The sequence below is a fragment of the Euleptes europaea genome, chromosome 7, assembly GCF_029931775.1.
Source record: "Euleptes europaea isolate rEulEur1 chromosome 7, rEulEur1.hap1, whole genome shotgun sequence".
Lineage (NCBI taxonomy): Eukaryota > Metazoa > Chordata > Lepidosauria > Squamata > Sphaerodactylidae > Euleptes > Euleptes europaea.
Window position 1 is genome coordinate 61,986,467 of NC_079318.1, and position 22,262 is coordinate 62,008,728.

At 48.0% G+C, this 22,262-nt stretch overlaps 1 protein-coding gene across 1 annotated transcript in view; it reads right to left on the reverse strand.

Moving 5' to 3' along the window:
- Nucleotides 1–12,432, reverse strand: part of LOC130480241 (two pore channel protein 1-like) — a 29,276-nt gene extending 16,844 nt beyond the window's left edge. Inside the window, exons 1-5 of the mRNA XM_056852694.1 lie at nt 12,333–12,432; nt 11,143–11,257; nt 10,042–10,170; nt 1,175–1,291; nt 313–431 (exon numbers count right to left, since the gene is read on the reverse strand). Coding sequence (XP_056708672.1) covers nt 313–431; nt 1,175–1,291; nt 10,042–10,170; nt 11,143–11,229 — 452 coding nt within the window. The 5' untranslated portion in view covers nt 11,230–11,257; nt 12,333–12,432. The remainder of the gene's footprint in view (nt 1–312; nt 432–1,174; nt 1,292–10,041; nt 10,171–11,142; nt 11,258–12,332) is intronic.
- Between the last annotated feature and the right edge of the window lie 9,830 nt (nt 12,433–22,262).

The window sequence follows — 22,262 nt, forward strand, 5'->3', positions numbered from 1 at the left end:
ACAGAAATCAAGCCATGGAGAGGAAAAGGGGGACATCTCACAGGAAGGGATTGCACAACAACAATGCCACGAACTCCATCCATCCTCAACTCACTGAGCCTCTATAGTCACAAGAAGGCCAGCTGATGATCCAAGAAGTTGGATAGGTACATATGGGAGGGAGCAGCCCTAAAAGTAACACATGGTCGTCTTAGCTGCGTATTAGAAAGCATGACCACTTTCCCTCCCTTTGTGCAAAAAGGCTGACAACAATCTGTGGGTCCCCACTGGAGAAAAAAAGTAGGATATAAAACAAATAAATAAAAATCTTACCTGTCCCCAAAGAGTTTCAAGGCCATAAGAGAAAACATCAGAACGCTGAACATGAACAGAAGAAAGACGTAGGTGATCTCAGGCAGGGTGTTACGGATGCTACGGAATGCCCTTCGGATCTGTCAAGAAGCAGCAGCTACTAGTTAAGAGCAAGATGAACAAACTGTGCATTGGCCAGAGTTAAACTCCCCCTAACCCCTCCCCCCATAGCTCTATTCTGAGCAGTCATAGGTGGCCACAGTTATTTCATTTTTAAAACCTCAGGGAAGACCCAGTTTTGGCCACACACACCCTGGTGTCTCATTAGACCATCCAATTAACCTCAGAATCGACTATCTTCATTACATGCAGAACCCCCAGCTCTCCCACTGCATACAGAAGTTATATTCTCCTACTTCCAGGACCTAATGATACCTTACCTCATGCTTTTAGCTTCCCCCAAGCTAGGTCAGGCTAAAGCCTGCAGGTTTGCATAGAGAGAGAAGAAAAAGTAGAAAGCAATTTCAGAGGGAGAGGAAAAGTCTTTGGAAAAGACATGATACAAAGCTAAAGCAAGGCCCTTTTCACTTTATAAAGAATGTCCACTGACCAGTTGCCAATTAATTTGATAAACAAGCATGCTTATTTCAGAAACTCAAGTAGGGTTGCCAGCCTTCAGGTGGGGTCAGGAGTTCTCCTGAAATTAGAACTGATCTCCAGACTACAGAGATTAGTTCCTTCAGAGGACAAATTCTACAGTATACTAAAGATTCTAGGTGAAACCCCTCTCCGAATTCCCACCCCCCAACAGGTGCTGCCCTGAATTTCCAGGGATTTTGTAGGCTGGAGTTGGCAACCCTAAATACAAGCCATTTTTTTTTACCTGTCGACTTTCTGCAAAGTTTATTAAGAAGATGGGCCTCATGGTTCTTGACCACCTGACGCTCTGAATGTTCGAGATCCTAAGAGATCCATAGATAATTAGGTCAACCAAGGTCATCTGGTAAAAAGAGACAAATTATGAACCAGTAAAATAAAGGAATGATACTCTAGAAACAGCCAAGAAATGGCATAGTCTATCATTCCTGATATGCAGAAAAGGAGCCACATTCACGGACTGAAATTGCATGGTCGGGACTCAGAATGTTAGCAAGCCAGTTGCAGGACTGTGACTTCCCAAGTCAAAACATGGTTTATGTACCTCAACCACACATCTTAATCTTCACACATTTAATCTATAGCCTGGGAGTGCTTTCACTCCCAAAGTGAATATAGAATCACATCTATCTCCTGCTTTTCCCAAATGAGATGACAAAGGTCTATAAAACAGACAATTGAAAAGAATATTGAATAATCATGCAATACAGGAGCCAGATTCAAGTCTAGTAGCACCTTAGAGACCAATAAGATTTTCAGGGTATACGCTTTCAAGAGACAAAGCTCCCTTATTCAGATATTTATTTATTTATAGTCCGCCTTTCTCACTTGGACTCAAGGCAGATTACAACATAGTGAGCCAATACAATAAGCAGGATGGGACATTCAATTAACACTGTAATAGGAATTAGGGTTTAGAACCAACCAGAACTGAGGTAAAGCGTAAGTATTACCATGACACATTAACAGTGTAATCCTAAGGGGGGAGGGGTGGGCTGAACGTGCAAAGGGAGCAGACTGAGTGTTGTAACAGCAAATCTCCGAGATACACTGGTGTAAAACTCAGTTACACCAGCACAGGCCCCAGCGCTGCTCCACCGTTCTCGGACACTGTTGCAGCCCTGCAGCAGCTGCCCATTGGTGGAAGAGAGGCGTAGGTGCCTGCAGCAGTGTGGTTGTAGGGCATGGGGGCATTTAGTCAGCTTTCAAAGCCATTTCAGGCTGGGAGTGCCCCCTGTCACAGGCAGAAAGTTACACCACCCAAAAACATAACATAGTCCACAGTGAAAAACCTCCCACTGGTGCAGACACACCCATAAGGCTTGGAGCTTCTCAGGATGCTGACTACAGCAGCGGCCAATCGAATCCCTCTCCTGTGGGGGGCCAAAGCCCCTCCCCAGCCCTAAAACCCCCCAGCTAGGATGCAGCACAACTCACAAGATAGGACACTGGGCACAAGACTGTCTCAGAGCACCCTGGTGTGTGAATTTAGAGCGAGCAGCAAGGCACCTTGGCGGCAGGAAAAGCACAGAAAGGGCACTTAGTACTACTGGGCAACCACTTTGCACCAACACCCAAAGGGGACAGCGAAGTCCATAGTCTGTAGATGACCTCTCCTGTAGAACCCAAACAGGTACCCCAACTCTGGAAGCAGGACCCAAAGGCCTGGCCGTGCACTGACAGTTAAGCAAGGGCCTGTTTCCCATGCCTGCTTCCCTGTTCCCCTTGGTCATGGCCTGGAGCCGCCCTGGCAACACTTCCTCCCACACCCAAACCCAGCAGTGCTGCGGTCAAGCGGGCATAGCAGGAACAACGACCTCCCAGCACCATGGCCCCTTGCATACAAGGGGGATTGGTGCATGGGGAGTGCTTCGGGACAGCTGCCCTGGGAGGGGGCCCAAATTTTTGGCTCCGCACCGGGCTGTAAGCTCATTTCTTTGGCAGGCTCACCCATGACAGGGTGTTTTGATGGGGGGGGGTATGTGCAGTGGAGCCCTCCATTCTAAGTGGAGTAGGTCGCCACACAACCCTTGAACTCATTCCCTTGCAGAAATAGAGCCCTATGCGGCAGTTGCCATGGTGGATGGGTCACTAGCAGTCACTGAGTACTTCACTGCAGGACAGAGGAGCATGGTTCAGATGTCAGTAGCCTGTGCTTCAGGGGTGGTAGCAGAGTTTTATCCTATGGGCCATGGAGTGAAGTCGCTGGCAGGCCACAACAGACATGGCTGTGCCCAGCAAGGCACTCACAGCTGCTTGTAGTCGCTGCACCCACTCCATGTCCAGAAGATGGCCAAGATGCCCTCCCTCTCATCATCTGCCTAAGGTCATAGAATCAGCATTGCTGACAGATGGCCATCTAACCTCCTCTTAAAAACCTCTAGGGAAGGAGAGCTCAACACCTCCCGAGGAAGCCTGTTCCACTGAGGAACCGCTCTAACGGTTAGAAAATTCTTCCTAATGTCTAGACGGAAACTCTTTTGATTTAATTTCAACCCGTTGGTTCTGGTCCGACCCTCTGGGGTACTAATTAGTACCCTCTGAGGGTACTAATGTGGTCCCCAGAGACAGTACATGTGGGGTTTATCAGGCAGCCTTGGGCTTCATTGAGTGGCTACATTTGCTTCTCCTTCCCCTCTGTTTCTATGTTCTCTGAGGCAGAGGCTGACACGTGGTACCACAGTTGCGGCTGCTTATGTCAGTTTCAAATTTGCCTGCTCCCCACTTTCCCCAGTCCGGCTCCTGCAACCTGGCTGAGTGTTTTCTTAGTTGATGAATGATTGATGGGGGAGGAGCTCAAGAAGGATCCCACCCAGGAGCCGGGGTCTCAAACCCATTTCCATGCATTCCACAAGGGTTCCGGTGTGCTAACAATGGGAATGGAACAATCACTCAGTACAGCAGCCGAAGGAGGACGCTACTCGGGAGACATTGAAGCACTCCCATATCGCAGGGGAGATCCACAGTGCCACCAGGTTGTGGCTCCCTGTCCCGAGGTCACCTGAGCAGGGACTAGAGTCGCTGCGGGCAGAGTGGATGGGGGGGGGGCAGATTGCCTGCAAGCTCAAAGGGTTTCTGACCACATAGCTGCTGGAGATTCAGCCTTCTCCAAGGATGGAAGAGAGGCAGCTGTCCCAGTCAGACATCTGGGGGGCAGGGCGCTTCATGCTCCATATGTGTCCCCATGCCCCTTTCTAGGTGATGGCACCCTTTCAACACATGAACACATGAAGCTGCCTTATACTGAATCAGACTATTGGTCCATCAAAGTCAGTATTGTCTTCTCAGACCGGCAGCGGCTCTCCAGGGTCTCAGGCAGAGGTCTTTCACATCACCTACTTGCCTAGTCCCTTTAACTGGAGATGCCGGGGATTGAACTTGGGACCTTCTGCATGCCAAGCAGATTCTCTACCACTGAGCCACAGCCCCTCCCCACTCTTTGCACCATATGGGCTGAGGGCCTGCTTGCGGTTTCCATGGGAGGGGGATTGCTAGGGCCCTTGCCAACTCTGTCAGCTGCCCAGTGGCCGATGGCAGGGCTCAGACCCTTTAAGGGGGTGTTGGTGTGTGCTGCAGACACGGAGCCTCGATCCCCAGGCATGCCCCTTCCCCCCCCCTTCACCTGTGACATGCACAGGAGTAGGTTCATGGTCCTGCCAGCCAAATTGATTATCCCTACTCTATCCATCAAGGCTCAGCTGTCACAACAAACCACCAGGTAGGGGTGCTATGGCATGGTTATCGAGGACACTGATGTGGTTGCAGCCTCAGAAACCCAGCAACACCCTCTTTTTCCTGCCAGCCAGTCGCTAACCAAACTCTTCAGGGAGCAGACTAGTGGCCCCATGGTTACACCAGTAGCCAGACGCGGCAGCACAGGCAGCCCGTAGGACTGCATTGCCCAGGAGGCAAAAATTACATAGCAGGATCCTAGTTTCAGCAAACTATACACAGTAGTATAGACCACAGTCCCTAACAACTGATCCAAGTAACTCTGAGAAACATTTAGTACAATGAGACTCTACTGCCTGTGCAAAAAAATCACTCTTGAATAATTCAGTTTTGCACAGTTTGCAGAAAACCAGGAGAATGGGAGCCTTCCTGACCTCCTCAGGCAGGCCAGTTCATAAGGTGGGGGCCACAATGGAAAAGGCACATATACAAGCAGTTGTTGATTTTGCCCATTTGCAGGTTGGCACCTGAAGAAGACCCTGCTCTGGTGAGCAAAGCTGTCGTGTCGGACAGCAGAGGGAGAGGTGGTCTCACAGATATGAGGGTCCAGGCGCTACTGGACTCAAATCTCCTTTTCCACTGCAAACCAACACTGCTACCCTCCTAGAACTATCACACAATACAGAGTACTGTTAAGATACAACGACCGCCCTGGGCCTTGTGTCCCACCTGCAAGAGAGTTGGAAGCTGCCTTATAGAAAATCAGACCACGGGTCTATCAAGGTCAGTGTGTCTACTCAGGCTGGCAGTGGCTCTCCAGGGTCTCAAGCTGAGATCTTTCACATCACCTACTACTATATTCTTTTAACAGGAGATGCCAGGGATTGAGCACTGAACCTTCTACATGCCCCAAGCAGATGCTCCACCACTGAGCCGCAGCCCTTCCCTTTAAGCAGAATATTCAGCTTAGACATCCAGGCTCAAATGCGCCACACTCGCTCATTTTCAGACTTGCTTTAGAGGCTTACGTGTCAAGAGAACAGAATGCAGTGTCAAACACGTCGTACATTAGGGCTGAAATCCCAGCATAAGCCAAAAGAAGTGCATCAAACAGCTTGCCTTATGTCTCTAGTTTGGCATCCCCGCCGCAGGCTGCTGGCGTGCTGACATACTGCTGCATAGCAGATTCACTGGAATTCCACAGGCTGTTGAACTGAAACCAAGGCCTTCCCCTGACTCACAGTGAATAGCTGGCCGCTGGATGGCCTACCATGTGTGGGAAGGCAGCCTGGCAGAGGAGGCTCAGCTGAAGCCTTAAGGGACATTACTCTGCTAATTCATTTAAATTCATTTCACTGCTCATACACATGCAGGACAAAAAAAACCCAAACGCATTAGCCACCAAAGGCTCAAGTATTACTGTTGTTAAGCCAATAGTTCCCAAATATTTGAAGTGAACCCTTCTTTTAAATTCACTTTACCTTTTGGTACCTACTCTCAAGTAGCTCCACACTATTCTGCCTCTTCTCCCACTTTCCCCCCAAAACCAGTTAACTCCAAACAAGTTTGTTTTCCCCATGTTTAGTACTTATAAATATGCAGCATTACTGATAGGGTTGCCAACCTCCAGCTACTAGCCGGAGATCTCCTGCTATTACAACTGATCTCCGGCCGAAAGAGATCAGTTCACCCGGAGAAAATGGTCCCTGTGGCCATTGGACTCTAAGTCCCTCCCCAAACCCTGCCCTCCTCAGGCTCCCCCCCAAAATGTCCCGCCATTGGCGAAGAGGGACCTGGCAACCCTAATTACTGAGCCAGTGGCTGTATTTCATGATGATTTTGCACATTATATGAGGCAAATACAAATTTGCCATAGAGTCCCCTCCCTTGGCTCCCCCGGTGTTTTATCTCTCACCTGGTCTCACCTGGTCTTGCCAGGGGCAATCTTAATGATTCTGGGCCCGAGCCAAAAGGCCATACAGGACCCCCGTAATCACTGCCACCCCCCCCCCCACTGTTCCCTGCAAGGGTCAAGCAGGAGGTGGCCCTAAGGCTGCTGACCTCCACCTGCAGTTCTCCCAGCAATCCAACTGATCTTCCGACTGAAGAGATCAGCTCCCCTGAAGAAAATGCCAGCTTTGGAGGCTGGAATCTGCAGCATCACAACCCTGCTGGAGTCCCTCCCCAAGCACCGCCCTCAAATCACCAGGAATTTCATAAGCTGGCAACCCTAGGTGGCCCTCAGCCTGTGCAAGGTGGATGGGAGTTGCTGCTGGAATACAGTTTCCAACCTCCAGGTGGTTGAAATGGAAAAAACAGCACTACAAGAAACCTAATTAAAGGCAATGAGATCACAACAGTGAAAGCTATTGGAAAATATATATTGTGAGGACAAGCCTCAAAATGACAACCACAGTTGAAGAAAAGACGTAAGTCATGTAAGTACGCAAAGCGTTAAAGTGCTACAAACGGCGTGGACTGAATGTGAGCGTCCGCGCCGTTTGTAGCACTTTAATGCTTTGCGTACTTACATGACTTACGTCTTTTCTTCAACTGCAGTTGTCATTTTGAGGCTTGTCCTCACAATATATATTTTTCAATAGCTTTCACTGTTGTGATATCTCATTGCCTTTAATTAGGTTTCTTGTAGTGCTGTTTTTTTCCATTTCAACTTCCTGTATAAGCACTCATAGCCTTCTTTGATTACCAACCTCCAGGTGGTGGCTAGAGATCTACTGCTAGTACAACTGATCTCCAGGTGATAGAGACCAATTCACCTGGAGACAATGAACGCATTAGAAGTGGGACTCTATGGCATTGTACCCTGTTGAGGTCCCTCCCCTCACCAAACCCCGTGCTCCTCAGGCTCCACTTCCAAAATTTCTAGATATTTTCTAACCCAGAGCTGGCAACCCTATGCTGGAAGCCTGTTGCCCAAGGCCCAGAAGGGGCAGGTGCCAGCAGCAACTGCTCGAAGCCTGCTGCCTGAGCCCCAGATGAGGTGGGCATAAGTGGCAGCAGGAGCCTGCTCTTCTTCTCTCCCCCCCTCCATTGAGTGGAGCAGGTCTGTGGGTGGTTGAGGACTCTCCCAGAGTGGGGCCAGGACAGCTGCTCCTGTTGCCTATTAGCTAAGACTGCCCTGGGACTTGTGTCCCACCTGCAAGGGTTGGACACTACAACAGGAGATTTTTGGGGAGGGGTTTGGGGAGGGACTTCAATGTCCAAACCCCACCCCAAAAATCTCCTGTTGTAGTTCAATGCCATAGAGTCCAATTGCCAAAGCGGCCATTTTCTCCAGGGGAACTGATCTCTATTGGCTGGAGATTGGTTGTAATGGCAGGAGATCTCAGGCCATCACCTGGAGGCTGGCAACCCTACAACTAGGGTTGCCAGGTCCCTCTTCGCCACTGGCGGGAGGTTTTTGGGAAGAGCCACAGGAGGGCGGGGTTTGAGGAAGGGAGGGTTTTCAATTCCGTAGAGTCTAATTGTCAAAGCGGCCATTTTCTCCAGGTGAACTGATCTCATCAGGTGTAATAGCAGGTGAACTGATCTCCAGGTAAACTGATCTCATCAGTTGTAATAGCAGGAGATCTCCAACTAGTGCCTGGAGGTTGGCAACCCTAGCCACAACCCACAGTTTGAGAACCGCTGGGTTACACCAGTAATTCTCACATTTGGATCCAGCCCTGAAGGATCCTAGAGACAACATGAAATCTGAGCCATGTTTTCTCAAAAACAAATCTTGTTTAAGAATGGAGGCTAAAGCTTCTCATTGCTGTTTGACCTGCAGCAGGCTTAGCAGAAGTGAGTGCAACATACTGGCTGGGCAGAGTTATCTGATTTACAAGCATGCCTGAAAACAGATGTGAAACAAATGTATGTTTTCTGTCTAAGACCAGACTCATCATTTACCCACACTGATACATGGTATGTGGAGTTAACCCATTACCAAGTGATTTGCCAGGCCTGACATTTTAAAATATCTGAGGCCATAATTAATCAAAAGAAAGGGCTCCCAGTGCCCAAAATCCAGAAATACAAAAAAGTCACTAATCTAGAGACAGTAAATGCCAGATGTCAGGCAAAAATTCTTTGCCACACAAGCAGCTCTTATGATTGGAGATAGAAAAGATTATGGTGGCTCAACGTTACAGAAAAGAAAAGGAGGGAGGCCTATTACCATTCATAGGAAAGTCTGACAACAATTCAAGAACCTTTTGATTTAGAGTATTTGTTGTGAGGCATGAAAAAGTGCTTCCTATAGGAACTGATTAATACTTGTCCCCAATAGTTACTTCTGACGTGGGAGTAAGTGGATTAGCAGTTATCCAGGACACACCACCAGAACTCCTTGGCTTTATAGAAAACAGTGTTGTTTAATTTACAGTGCACAGATACAAAACAACAACAACAACAAAAACCCCCATCACGTACTCTTCTCTCCACCAAACTTCCCAACACAGAGTTATAATCATACAGATTTATATACAGAACTGCACCAGATACCAATTAGGCCACCTGTGGACCTGCCCACAGTATTGCATCAGCCTACTGCCTGAAACTGGTTAGCTGCAGTTCACGCTGGGACCTGCAAGGCTTTTGCTGCCTCTTGCATCAGCTAGATGTCCCAGATCTGACAGTTACCTATCAGCTGTCTCTGTTAAATCTATTATGGCCAACTTGTAACTCTGACAACTTCAAGGTTGCTCCCACACAGTGACTACTCTTCACATAGCTTTAATTGCCACAGAAAATATAGGCCTGTGGCAGTTCCCCCTCAACTGCCTCAGCCCCCTCCCCATTCCCCCCTCATACCACCAGGGATTTCCCCCCGGCACTTTGACTACAAAAAGAGTATCAACCAGAATTAGGAAAGATAGCTATAAAGAGAGAGAAAACAGAAGCAGGGCGAATAGATAATCTTATTATGTGGATGCTCCTGAAAAGAGCACTACAGTAAGGAAACCAAAGTGGAATGAACCATTTGTGAGGAAACAGCCAAGTCCTCAGGTATGACAGTGGAACTGATTTGGAATGAATACAATACGTATAGGATTGCTACACCATGGCTACATGATCATTAAGACAGAGACCAAACTATGCAAGCAGAACAGTGCCCTGCCTCAGGCTTACAACCTGCCTCCCTTCTGTGAAGCCTCCAGCTGTTTGGTGTGCAATGTAGTATTTAATTGTAATTTTAAATGATCTACTGGTTGGTTTCACAAGATCTCTAAATGAATACATACAAAGTTTGCACTGTGCCACCAAGTGGTACCTGTGCCCAGTTACACTGTGAGCAAGAGGGTATGCAGCGCCATCCAGGTGGGGCTACCAAGGGGTGGCGGCATTCAGACCACTCGGCTTCGCTATTGCTCTTTATGCAACACTGACTTGAGAGGAAGGCCTTGAGTTGCAACTGACCAGGATAGCTATCATGATGCAGATATTCTTTAGATCCTTCCAAAACACATCACGAGGTGTAACTTTTGCAAAGTGGAAGAGTCGTCCGAAAAACACCAAAAGACACATGACTTCAACCAATGAGGTAGCCTGTGGAAGTGGGAAAACAAAAGGAGAGTCAGACTGAGGAGCAAGACTCAACATCTGGGGCACTGGCTTGTTGGATGAGAAGAAGTGTTCTGTATCAAAAAGTATTCCCAACTGCAGTTACACAAATTCCTTTGGGAAGGGAATATTGTCTTCTCTCATTTTCGCTAATGTCTGATAAGGAGAAACGGGCACTATCAACAAATATACCAATAGCCGCTGAAAGCCTGCAGTCACCATTTTTGACTGGTAAATTCCCTGCCCACATAAAAATTCTTTCTTCCCAAATCATGTGAGAACCTCTCCCTCCCTCCCCTCTTCACACATCTCTGCCTTGGTTCACGTGGAGGTAAGGGCCCCACACATAAAGAAGTAAGTGGGCATCCCTCTTCTCCAGCATACTTTCAAATAACATCTATGCTGGATGCTCCATGGTAACACCTGAAGGCACGGACACCTTATTTCCTCTCTTTCGCTAGGGCACAAATCAGAGTATCCACTTGCTTGTGCATCATTGTGGAGAGCCTGGGCTCACAGGAGAAGCCACTGCAGGCATCATAACCTGAGCTAACGCTCGCCATCCTCCTCAGCTGTCTCTCTCCCTCCTCCTGGTTACAAGCACAATGTGCAGAGCCAGTGAGTGTAGTGGTTAGAGTTAAATCAGCTTAGTTTGTCTTCCACCCCAAGAAAAAAGGCAGCTGGGATCCTCAAACTGGGACAACACAAGTTATGACATTATATCAGATTTCAGTAATTGCAAGCAACTAACTTTACATGTGGTTATTTTAGTGGGTTTTTCTTCCAGGAAAATATGCTTATAGGTTCAGGTTGCAAGATTCCACATAGGTGCCAAAGGAAACAAAAAGTGTTTCCATTCAAATATATTGCATGTCAGAGTTTTAGATTACATATACACTATGTAGCTCCAACATCAGGAAGCAGTTATTACTGGTTGGGTCAGGTCCACATGCTTACCAAGAAAGGAAGTGGGTATGCAGCCGGTTCTTCAAACAGGGCAAGAGAGAGGTCAACAAAAATAAAGAAGTAGGTGGCCGCTTGCATAGCCCAGTGGTTATAAAGATAATAAAGCCTGGGAAGAGAAGTCATAGAAGCAGTTGAGAATATCAGTAGGACAGCAACTTGGTTCAAACACAAGGGTTGTGAAGACAACATCTGACCCATGCTAAACAAACATAACCACTCTCAAAATCTGGAAGCTGCAGAAGTGTGGAGTCTAAAGAATTCCTCCTTAAGGGACCACTGAAGGCTTTTCTCCCATTCTGGCACCGAACCGGGAATTTAAGGTTCCTGGAAAACCATTGGCAAGCCAGAGGGGAAAAAATCACAGCCAGCACATGTCTTCCTCAACCTGTCAGGAATGGTCATCAGGAAGGCCAAAAACCCATAAATCAATAGCCAGCCAAGTCTTGACAGCTGTGTTTCATCTCTCAACTCTCTCCCAGAGATTAGGATAGTGGATATAACCAGATTCTTATAATGATAATAGAACTTCAACATCAGGAACATAATTTCATAATAGAGGACTCACACCTTTTGCCTAGCCAAGTTTTCACACTAAGTTCCACTTGTACTCTGTCACCATCCAAATCCCTAGTATCCAGAGAAATATGAGGCTGAATCCACACATTATTAGATATTGCACAATAGGAACAGAAATTGCAACTGGGTTTTCCTTATGTTGACAATCTGGGTGGTGAATACTGTAATTGTTGTACTGCAACACAACTGCCAATGACATAGAGATACAGCCAGAAATATACCCATCCACTCTCTCTTCCAACCAGATACATATATGCAATCATAAAGTTTCCTACTGAAAGCAGAACAAAACCCCCAAACTACAGTTGATTTATCAGCCAGGATTAGCCATGCTTGGGTTGAAATCTTGAGACACGCAGGTTCTTTGGACAACTACAGCACCAAGAGCTTAATTCCATTCAATACTTCTTGCAACAGCGTCACAGTCCATTGGAAGTGTGAGCCGCTGGTCATATTACACCTAGATGAGTCCAGTGTGGGCACCTTGCATGAGGCATGAATGGGGGCTGTGTGAACAAAAAAACCCAATAGACTTTGCACCATGTCTTTTGCACATTTCCCACCATCCATCAGTGTAGTCAATGCAACCCAAAGTGTGCATTTACCTGACTGCTTGTGATGAAGTCTCAAAGGGGATATTTCTGTTATACTGGGCATCATAGACATAAGCTGCTGCCAGGAGAAGGCTCTGTTGATAAAGAAGAACAAGATGGTTTTTCAATACAGTTATATTTTAAATTATCCTTCACTTACCTTAGCACCCCCCTTCCAGGCATGTTTCTACCTCCTACGCCTTCTCTTCCACTGGAGACATTCCCAGCTGCCACAGGGGTTATTCAAGGGGTCAACTTGAATGGGACCATTTAATTCTGGCCCTTCTGGGCCACTGTTGCTCAAACCATAATGGGTGCTACTATTCACGGAGGAAAATTTTTAAATATGTCACAGCAATCTTATGCACAGTCTTTAAGGAGCCCCATGACTTTATCCCACTTCTGCTCAAAGGAACGCAGGGCAAGACAAACAACACCTTTCCCTTATTTTATCTTCACAATGACCTTGAGATGTAGGCTTAGGTTGGGAGAGACTAGCTCAAGATCACACCGTGAGCTTTATAGCTGAGTGAGGATTTGAACCTGGATCCTCCTAAATCAGCACTTCAACTACTACACGGCCCTAGCTGTCCACTTGAGCATGAAACTCAGCATGAAACCAGACAGATACTTTGTTTGGATAGCAATATATCTTGAGAAATAAGCCAGAAATATGCACGTGTTTCCCAAGCTGAGAAGGCTTATTATGTGTATTGATGAATATAAGCCTGCACACCAGCAGGCATTATGCAGTATGTGAGTAAGAGGATTACTTCAATGGCATGGTTTAGCTATTGTTGTAATGGTTAACTTTTTACTTAAGCGGTCTTGCAAGACAGCCTTTTCGTGGCACATGAGATATTATGATGAAGTGGTCATACCTCATAAACTCACAGAAAGAACAAAGGGGAACAAATCTACCACCTTATTTTTATGCTTTATAGTCACAACATGATCATGAGGAAGTTACCATGGTTGACTTAATACAGCCAAGCCAAGGAGCGGAGGGTGTTACCAAAGCACATCGTGAGCAGCAGGTTTCATATGGATTATGGGCAACTTTACAAATGCATTACACAAAGTCTTTATACAAGGTAGCATGGCTGCAGGGACAGGACAGTTCCCACTAAAAATATATATATATATATATATATATATATATATATATATATATATATTTTCACCTTCTGATTTGAGACCAGTGGATTTTATTTGGGGGAGGACCACCACAAAGCTAACTTGGACCATAATTCTGCTACAAGTCTCTGGACAAGCAAACATTTCCAGCCTTTATCATATTCATATGGAGCTGCATGAAGCTGAAGCCATCACAGGTCTGGCAGGCCTTTTCTGAAGCATCCATTTGGTAAGCTCCAGTCAACCCAGAACACAAGGTAAGCTGCTGTAGATAAGAACATGTTTCACTGTGCTGACAGAAATGAGGACTTTGATTGGAAAACCTGGACTCAAACCTTATTCTGTCACAGGTACACAGAGACTTCAGCAAGTCACTGTTTCTCAACTTCAGTCCTCCCCCCAATCACTGGCTGCTTCCACATGGCAATCCTTTGGGTAGCCTTCTCTACCACTGTTAATGGACAGGCACAATCACATAGCAGTTTCCCTGCACTTTCCTTGCCTCAGTCATTACAGCTGACCCCCATACCCACCCCAGACCGTGACTTACCTACTAGGTCCTCTGAATTCCCAGTTTTTTTTAAAAAAAGTCAGCCTCTAACCCCTTTCCTTGCAGAAATAAGGGGAAAATAATACCTCCACAATGTAAAGGGCTTACTTTTCATTTGAGTTCCCAGATTTAAAAAGAAGAAGAAAAAAGAATGAGGTCAGCCTCTGGCCCTTTTCATTGTTGAGATATGCCTTTCCCCTTATCTTTGCAATGACAGGGTTCTAGAGACTTACCTTTCACAAAAAAACAAACACACACCCAAACCCTGGGAATTCAGAAAACTAGTAAATAAATTGTAATATTATAAGGCTATAGCAATATGTCAACCACCAATTTTTAAAAAGTTTCCAGAGCCCTTCAATGGTGGTGGAGGGAGCTAGTTGTGATAAGGAAAATGGTGGTCGTATGGGAAGGACTTTTTAAAAGGAGCACCTTCCCATCCACATGGCATACAAACACAGTTTGACTGACATCTTTCTAGAAAAGACTGTGCCAAATCAGGTTTGGGAAACATTGCAGCTACATAAGGGAAAACATGGAGACTGGATAATGAGGGGATGATGTCATGGGGATGCTACAAACACCCCCCCACACACACACACACACACAACTGCTCCAGTTTGGATGCCAGGCCAGAGCAAAAGCTCTGTGCAGAAGAAACAAGAGTGTTGCCATATTCTTGTGAGATTAAAGGTTGTAAGAAGGATTCCAGTGCTGCAACACACACACACCCGCACCCTACCTAATGAACCCTGATTTTGGTGTGGAGAAATATACCTCATTTTGGATTACATCCCAATATTAAGAGTTTTGGGGCTACAAAGCCCCCACATTCATTTAAAGAAGTTTCTCTGTCAGCAGAAAGACAGAAAACAGGAAAGAAGTTAATGGCTCTCAGGCACCCCCACCCCATTGATGGCTCTCACATGCATCTAATACTTAAGGCTGGGTTATGTAAATGCTAGCAAAGAACAATCAGAAGGCCATCTCACACACTGGCAGGCATGCAGCTACTCGGAAGGAACAGACACTTGGGCAGGCCAGATGCCAGATAGTATCTCTTCCTGGGAAGGACAGGAATGGCCCACAGGGGGTGGTGCAGAGGGGGCAATAAATCCTCTGGACACAAAGGGAACAAGATATATTTTTCTGTGTCCAGTTCGGCTGATGTTTTCTGGAGGGAACTCTCTCATCTGTGCCCCATTTGATGGTCACCATTGCCACACAGACAAAGACTCCAAGGTAATAAGAAGCTTTCAGAAAACTGTAACTGTAAGTTTATGGAGACTTCCTTAGAACATGACCAGCTAGGGCATGCACAGATCTGAATGATAAAGAGCTGCGTGTTTGCTCCATTTCTTTGTATTCTTTGCTTGATCTGTTGCTGTGCAGAGTATGTGCATGGATTTTTTTTCAATAAATACTTTTAGTCATGGGTCAGCCTACTGATACCTCCTGAAACAAAAAGGAAATAGAGGGAGTCAGTTTGGGAACAGAGGAACAGCTGCAGGCAGAAAAAGTCTCACCATGTCTGCAGCCTTCTAGCTCAGTGACACCAGCTGGGCCTGAAACCCAGCAACAGTCAGTGTCACTGGTAAAAGGTAAAGGTCCCTTGTGCAAGCACCGGGTCATTCCTGACCCATGGGGTGATGTCACATCCCGACATTTCCTAGGCAGACTTTTGTTTATGGGGTGGTTTGCCAGTGCCTTCCCAGTGTCACTGGAGGGCTTGCCAAAGCCTCTAGACAGAGCAACGAAAAAGACAGCTTTGACAAGAAATGCAAGAAAGACAACGGAGTGTCCGGCTGCAAGTCCAGCTTAGATCACTCCCTGATAGTAGTGGGGCAGAGCAAAGCTGATGCATGACACCTGGTTTGGAATGCCTGAACAGCCTAATTAGCAACAGCGGGCTCCTCTATCCTGGTGAAATAAGGGCCTATTTAAGCAGTCAATTAGACTTGGCTGTTGTGGGAGCAAACACATTGCAAGTACCATGTGTATCTCTGCTGTATTTTGCACTCCTGGTGTCCTGACGTCTTAGACTGACTGATCCTGACTTGGACTGTCCTGTCTTGTGTTAACACCTTGGACTCTGATGAAACTGTGCTTGACTTTGGACTGCCTTATTGACTATGCTTCATGCCTCTGGCCCTTGTTATCTACCAGCTTTAGGACACTTTTCTGTTTTAATTCTGGTAGTTGCTCTCCATACCATAGATCTCTATCATTAAAACAGTCTATCTAAAACAAATGTCAGGGAAGGAGGCAGTTGATTGCGAGATAGCTGTTTCCCAAGGAGTGCACAATAGCAACAAGCTATTCCCATGGGTAACAGAGAATCAGTCAGGGGTGCTGGCCCACTTGACAGTGATTTCTGAAATTGACCAGTTGGTGGCAGTGCATTGAAGAAGTGTGAGAAAACCCTTCTGAGAGTTTGGTGACCTCATGTGAGAGGTTAATTGCTGGGCAGAGACTTGGGATAACTGCTGAGGGCCTAGATGACTTGAAGGGCCTAAACAGAATGCAGCTAGTGTGTCAGCAGCATTGTTCTGCAACATCTGGTAAGGACTTCTTAGATCACTTTTCCAGTTTAGCCTTTTTGAGATTTAAAAGTGTGTTAATGTATATGCAGACACATAGAGTTGAGATTTTGATCCTGTATTTGAAAAGCCTACATGCATGTGTAGGTGTGTTAAGTGCCATCAAGTCGCTTCTGACTCATGGCAACCCCATGAATCAATGACCTCCAAAACATCCTGTCATTAACAGCCTTGCTCAGGTGGCTTCTTTTATACAGCCAATACATCTCCTGTTTGGTCTTCCTCTTTTCCTGCTGCCTTCAACTTTTCCTAGCATTATTGTATTTTCCAGTGACTCTCATCTCATTATGTGTCCAAAGTATGATAGTGTCAGTTTAGTCATTTTAGCTTCTAGGTACAGTTCAGGCTTGATTTGATCTAGAACCCACTTATTTGTTTCTTTGGCAGTCCACGGTATCCGGAACGGTATCCGCAATTGGCCCCCGGGCCGGACTTTGGACATGACTGTTTTAGGGTCTTACAGGTCAATTCCAAGCAATTTGATGGGTGGGGTGGCATGTTGCCTACAGAGCCTCAGTCAACAATCCAGCTATCCAATTCTGGACCAGTTAAAGTTTGCAGACAGTTTTCAAATGCAGCCCCAAAGCAATGCATTGCAGTAATCAAGCCTGTAACCTACTAAGACACGGATAGCAAAAGCAATATAATTACTATGCTAGAATTAACTTTCTTCCAGTTTCAGCCTTTTCTCCCAGGTTACTAGAAACACATCACAATAGCATGTCAATTTTGCACATGAAAGTCACAGCAGTGAACCCATGCACATGAATATTAAGTCACCATTTAGGGGACAGCTGTCAGGCTGCTATCTCGGTTTCGTTATTGCCTCTGTCTCTGTGCTGTATTGTCTGCCCCCCAAGGTCGCATACCTAGGCCTGGGAACTCAGCTCCTGGGAAACTGTATTCATGCGTGTAATCTCCCGCCTTTCCTGCCTTATAATATCTCCCAGCTAGTGAGCCTCTCATAGCTGTCATTTTATTCGTTTGCGCTGTATGCCTATTTGATCAGTAAAAGCCATCTGTTTGGACTCTATATGACTTTGTGGTGATTTCTGGTTCTGTGGGCCAAGGGCTGACATTATGACAGCTATCTCATCTTCACCGTTCTCCTAGCCAGGCTGGAGCCCAGGGGGGTTCGCCTGCCACTTGGATGGGAGCTGTGCAGCTCTCCAGGTGATCTACTACCCTGGAGCCCTTCTCAGAGGACCCTACTCTATTACAAGACTTAATCGCTGAACTTTTCCGGACGACCCGAGAGGTTTGCCGCTTGAGGGGACTGGTACAGGCGCAGTGGCGATCTCTTACAGGACGTCTCTGGATGTTAACATCGGAGGATACTGATGCTCGTTTAGATCTTCAGGACTTGGATCAATTACTGGACGATGCCCGATTGGCGACTGAGGATTTACAAATATTAACTGGACTTTTGGATAATCTTATTTCTCGACAAACTCTTTCTACCATGGCGGGAGCCCCGCCGGAGGGTTTTTCCCTGATCCCGGATGCGGCCAGCTGCCAGGCTGAGGCCAAGCGAGTCGCTATTAGCACCGCTCTTCTCCTTGTGGAATGTACAAAGGACACCCCGGTAGCCACCTTGGCTCAAGTTTTGACCCCGACGTTTGGAGCCGAGGCATCCGCACTGGCGGTTCGAGTACAACCTCTGCTGGGCGGGGAACCTGACCCCATACTCTTGCTCCTCGAGACAGAACTTTTGCCGCGCATTACGGCAGAGACTGCCCTAAGACTTGAGAACGCCAAAGTTCTTGCGGATCAGCAAGCCGCCGAAGCGGCTAGGGTCGCAAGAGAGAGAGAGGCGGCGGAAGCAGCCAGGGCGGCTGCAGCAAGGATTAGGAATCAGGCGAACGTGGACACGCGCCCCAAGGACTATGTACTGGGACTATCAGGTCTAACTTTTTCCCCGGCGTTTGTCCCGTCGCGTGCGACCCAACGCGCACGCCGTTTGGCTGACCGACGTCGAGACTCAGATGAGTCTGAAGACGAGGATTTATATGGGGATAGCTCTCAATGGGCCACGAGCTTCCGAACCAGTAAGCCTCATCTTACTGGTGGCCCAAGTGAGGAGGTTCATCTTTTACGAGCCCAGAATCGGGAGCTCTCCGACCGTGTTGATCAACTCCAGGAAGTAATGGAACTTATGCTTCAAGAGAGCAGGCAATTACAACAAACCCTGATAGCTCAGAGACAGCCCGTTCCGATACCGGGTCAGGGGGTACCCGTACAACCACCCGCTAATGTGCCTGCTCCACCCTTACCTCCTGGAGCTCCTGTTGCTCCTCCGCCCGGACCACCCGTGCAACCACCTGCTAATGTGCCTGCTCCACCCTTGCCTCCTGGAGCTCCTGTTGCTCCTCCGCCCGGACCACCCGTGCAACCGGGTCAACCCGCGCCCGGCCCTTGGAAGCAACTCAAATTGAGGACTACGTATGACGGATCTCTTGAGACTTTGCCTTGTTTCTTGCATCAAGTGGACAGTTATATGCGAGAACAAGGTCAACTTTTCCCCACGGAAGATAGCCGGGTGCGGTACGTAGCTTCCCTCCTGACAGGCAAAGCGGCTGACTGGATGGTCCTCCAGTTTGACACCCGCTCTCGTGCGATTCGTTCCCTCAACAACTTCATGACTGCCCTGAGAAGGAGGTTTGAGGACCCCTTCCTGGGGGAAAGAGCCAAAACGGAACTCTTACAATTAAAACAAGGCTCTGCTACAGTTCGGAAATTTGCCGATGAATTTCAGCGACTGGCAAGTAAAATTGTAGGTTGGCCCGAGACCACCCTAATCCATCATTTCAGGGAAGCCTTGCATCCTGACATTCTGAACTGGTCTTACATGCGGGGCGATCCCGATACCCTCGAAGGCTGGATCCTATTAGCCGAGGAAGTGGAAAGCCGCCGCCGCTTTATTTCTCTCGTCCGTCAAAAGCACAAGGAGAAGGGCACCCAAAAGCCTCAACCCAAGGCACCACTGCTCGTCCCACGAAATCCCCCACGTCCGCTCCAGGAACGTGAAGCCCGATTTCAGAGGGGTGCCTGTCTTACATGCGGAGAAATGGGCCACTTTGCAGCCGTTTGCCCACGCCGCCAGGAATTATTTCGTCCCAGCACGACAACCCGCGCCCGAGGTCGTCCACCACGCAGAGGCACCGCGGCCACCCGCAGCGCAGCTCCGGGAAGGCCCACACCCTCTGCACTCCATGCCGGGGACCCAGCCTCCCTGCCTGCTTCCAACGACCCCGCCGGGTCTCGGATTACAAGTGCCCCATTGGGGGACAGCTTTCCCTCTTCGGATGAGGAAAACCCTTGGATTTCTCCAGCCTTAAACCTGGAATCTCCCCTCGACTTGTCAAAAAACGGCTCCGGTCTGTGGTGAATGGAGCATCTCCACAGACCTCTCAGGATCTTCCTATCAAACCGAATGCTCCTACCAAAATCAAAGAAGTGGACTCCACCGTCTACGTGGATGCAGTTTTACAACAACTTAACGGAGGTCCACAAATCCCCGTCAAAGCACTAATTGACTCCGGTTGCTGTCGCACTCTCATAAGCGAAGCCACGTTTGCTGCACTCAGAGCCGACTCAGAGGCTTTACCCGCCCCCGTCCAATTTGCTCAAATGGACGGGAGCCAATTCCAGGGGGGTCCAGTTGATCACCGCACCATAGGGGTGGCAATGGGAATTGGTTCCCACTGGGAACAAATAGACTTCACTATAGCCCCTATCCGATTTGAAGTGGTCTTGGGAATTAACTGGATTAAAGGACATAGTCCCAGTATTGATTGGGAAACAAACACTATCTCTTTCGCTAGTCCCACCTGCGACCAGCATCGGCAAAACTTTGCTCTGCCATTTCCGCCCGTTCCAGCATTAACCTCTACTGCCCCAGTACCACCGGCTCTACCCGCTGTATACCGGGACTTTGAAGATGTCTTCGACCTTAGGGAATGTGATGCCTTACCCCCCCACCGGGCCTCAGACTGTGCGATTGAAGTAGTAAAGGACTGCACATTAACCAAAAGTAAGATTTACCCTATGAGCGCTTCCGAGCGCACTGTCCTCCGGGACTTTTTGGACAAAAACCTCGCCAGAGGGTTCATTCGCCCTTCGAATGCCCCAAACTCGGCCCCCGCGTTTTTCGTCCGGAAAAAAGAGGGCGACCTTCGCCTGTGCATTGACTTCAGAAAGCTCAATGCGGTTACCCAGACCAACGCCTATCCTATCCCATTAATATCGGATATTTTGGGACAATTACAGGAAGGCCGTGTGTTCTCTAAATTAGACTTGGTGGAAGCCTACTACCGAGTCCGTATCCGCGAAGGAGATGAACACCTCACTGCCTTCTCTAGCTGTTTCGGAATGTATGAATTCCTTGTAATGCCATTCGGATTAAAAGGGGCCCCGGGGGTCTTCATGCAACTCATCAATGAAATCCTACATGACCTTCTATATCGTGGGGTGGTGGTCTACTTAGATGACATTCTCATTTATTCGAAAACTGTGGACGAGCATGTGACTCTGGTCAGGGAAGTTCTACAACGCCTGCGTAACCATCAACTGTTCGCTAAACTAGCTAAGTGTGAATTTCACCAAAGCAAACTCACGTTTTTGGGATACATCATCTCCCACCAAGGTCTTCGCATGGACCCCGCCAAAGTCCAAGCCGTCCTCGATTGGACTCCCCCCACCAACCGTAAGCAAGTACAGCAATTTCTGGGATTTGCAAACTTCTATCGGGGATTCATCCCTAACTTCGCCCAAGTGGCTCTACCCATTACGGACCTGCTGAAAACTAAGGGAAAAGTAAGCTCGGCTGCCTTGCCCTCCGCAAAAATCCTATGGACTGAGCAATGCCAAGCCGCCTTTCTGGCCCTCAAACGCCTCTTCACTTCGGAGCCGGTGCTACGGCACCCAGACCCAAATCAAATGTTCATTGTGCAAGTCGATGCTTCCGATGTAGCCATGGGAGGGGCTCTCCTCCAGCAAGGACCGGACGGTCTTCTTCACCCTTGCGCTTACTTTTCAAAAAAATTTGCGCACGCTCAATTAAACTGGCCCATCTGGGAGAAAGAGGCCTCTGCAGTTCATCATGCACTGACTTTATGGCGGCAATTCTTGGAAGGGTCTAAAGTACCCTTTGAAGTTTGGACCGATCACAAAAATCTAGCTGCCCTCACGGGGTCCCATAAGCTATCGGCGAAACAACAACGGTGGGCGGAGTTCTTTGCTCAGTTCCGTTTCACCCTGAAGCACGTCCCTGGGAAGCAGAACGTTCTCGCGGATGCCCTCTCCCGTTTACCACAATATCCGGTAAAACTCGAAAGACCCACCAACTCTCTGTTCACCCCTATGCAACGTGGGGCCCTACCTATGCTGGCTGTGCAAACCCGATCCCAGCGTCAACACACCTTCCCTAACTCGCAAGCTCCGCCAGCCCAACAGGCTGCCCAGCCGCCACCGCAACAGACCGGAGTTCCCGCCCCTCCTACCCCTCCGACCGCTCAGCCGCCTGCAGTCTGCGCGCCGCCGCACGTAAGCACTAGCCCTATAACTGTTTCTCAGATCTCCATGACCGACGGGGGGGCTCCCTCCAAAATCCCCATCTCCGAATCCTTTTTAACTGTCCTTCGGGACCAGTGCCTT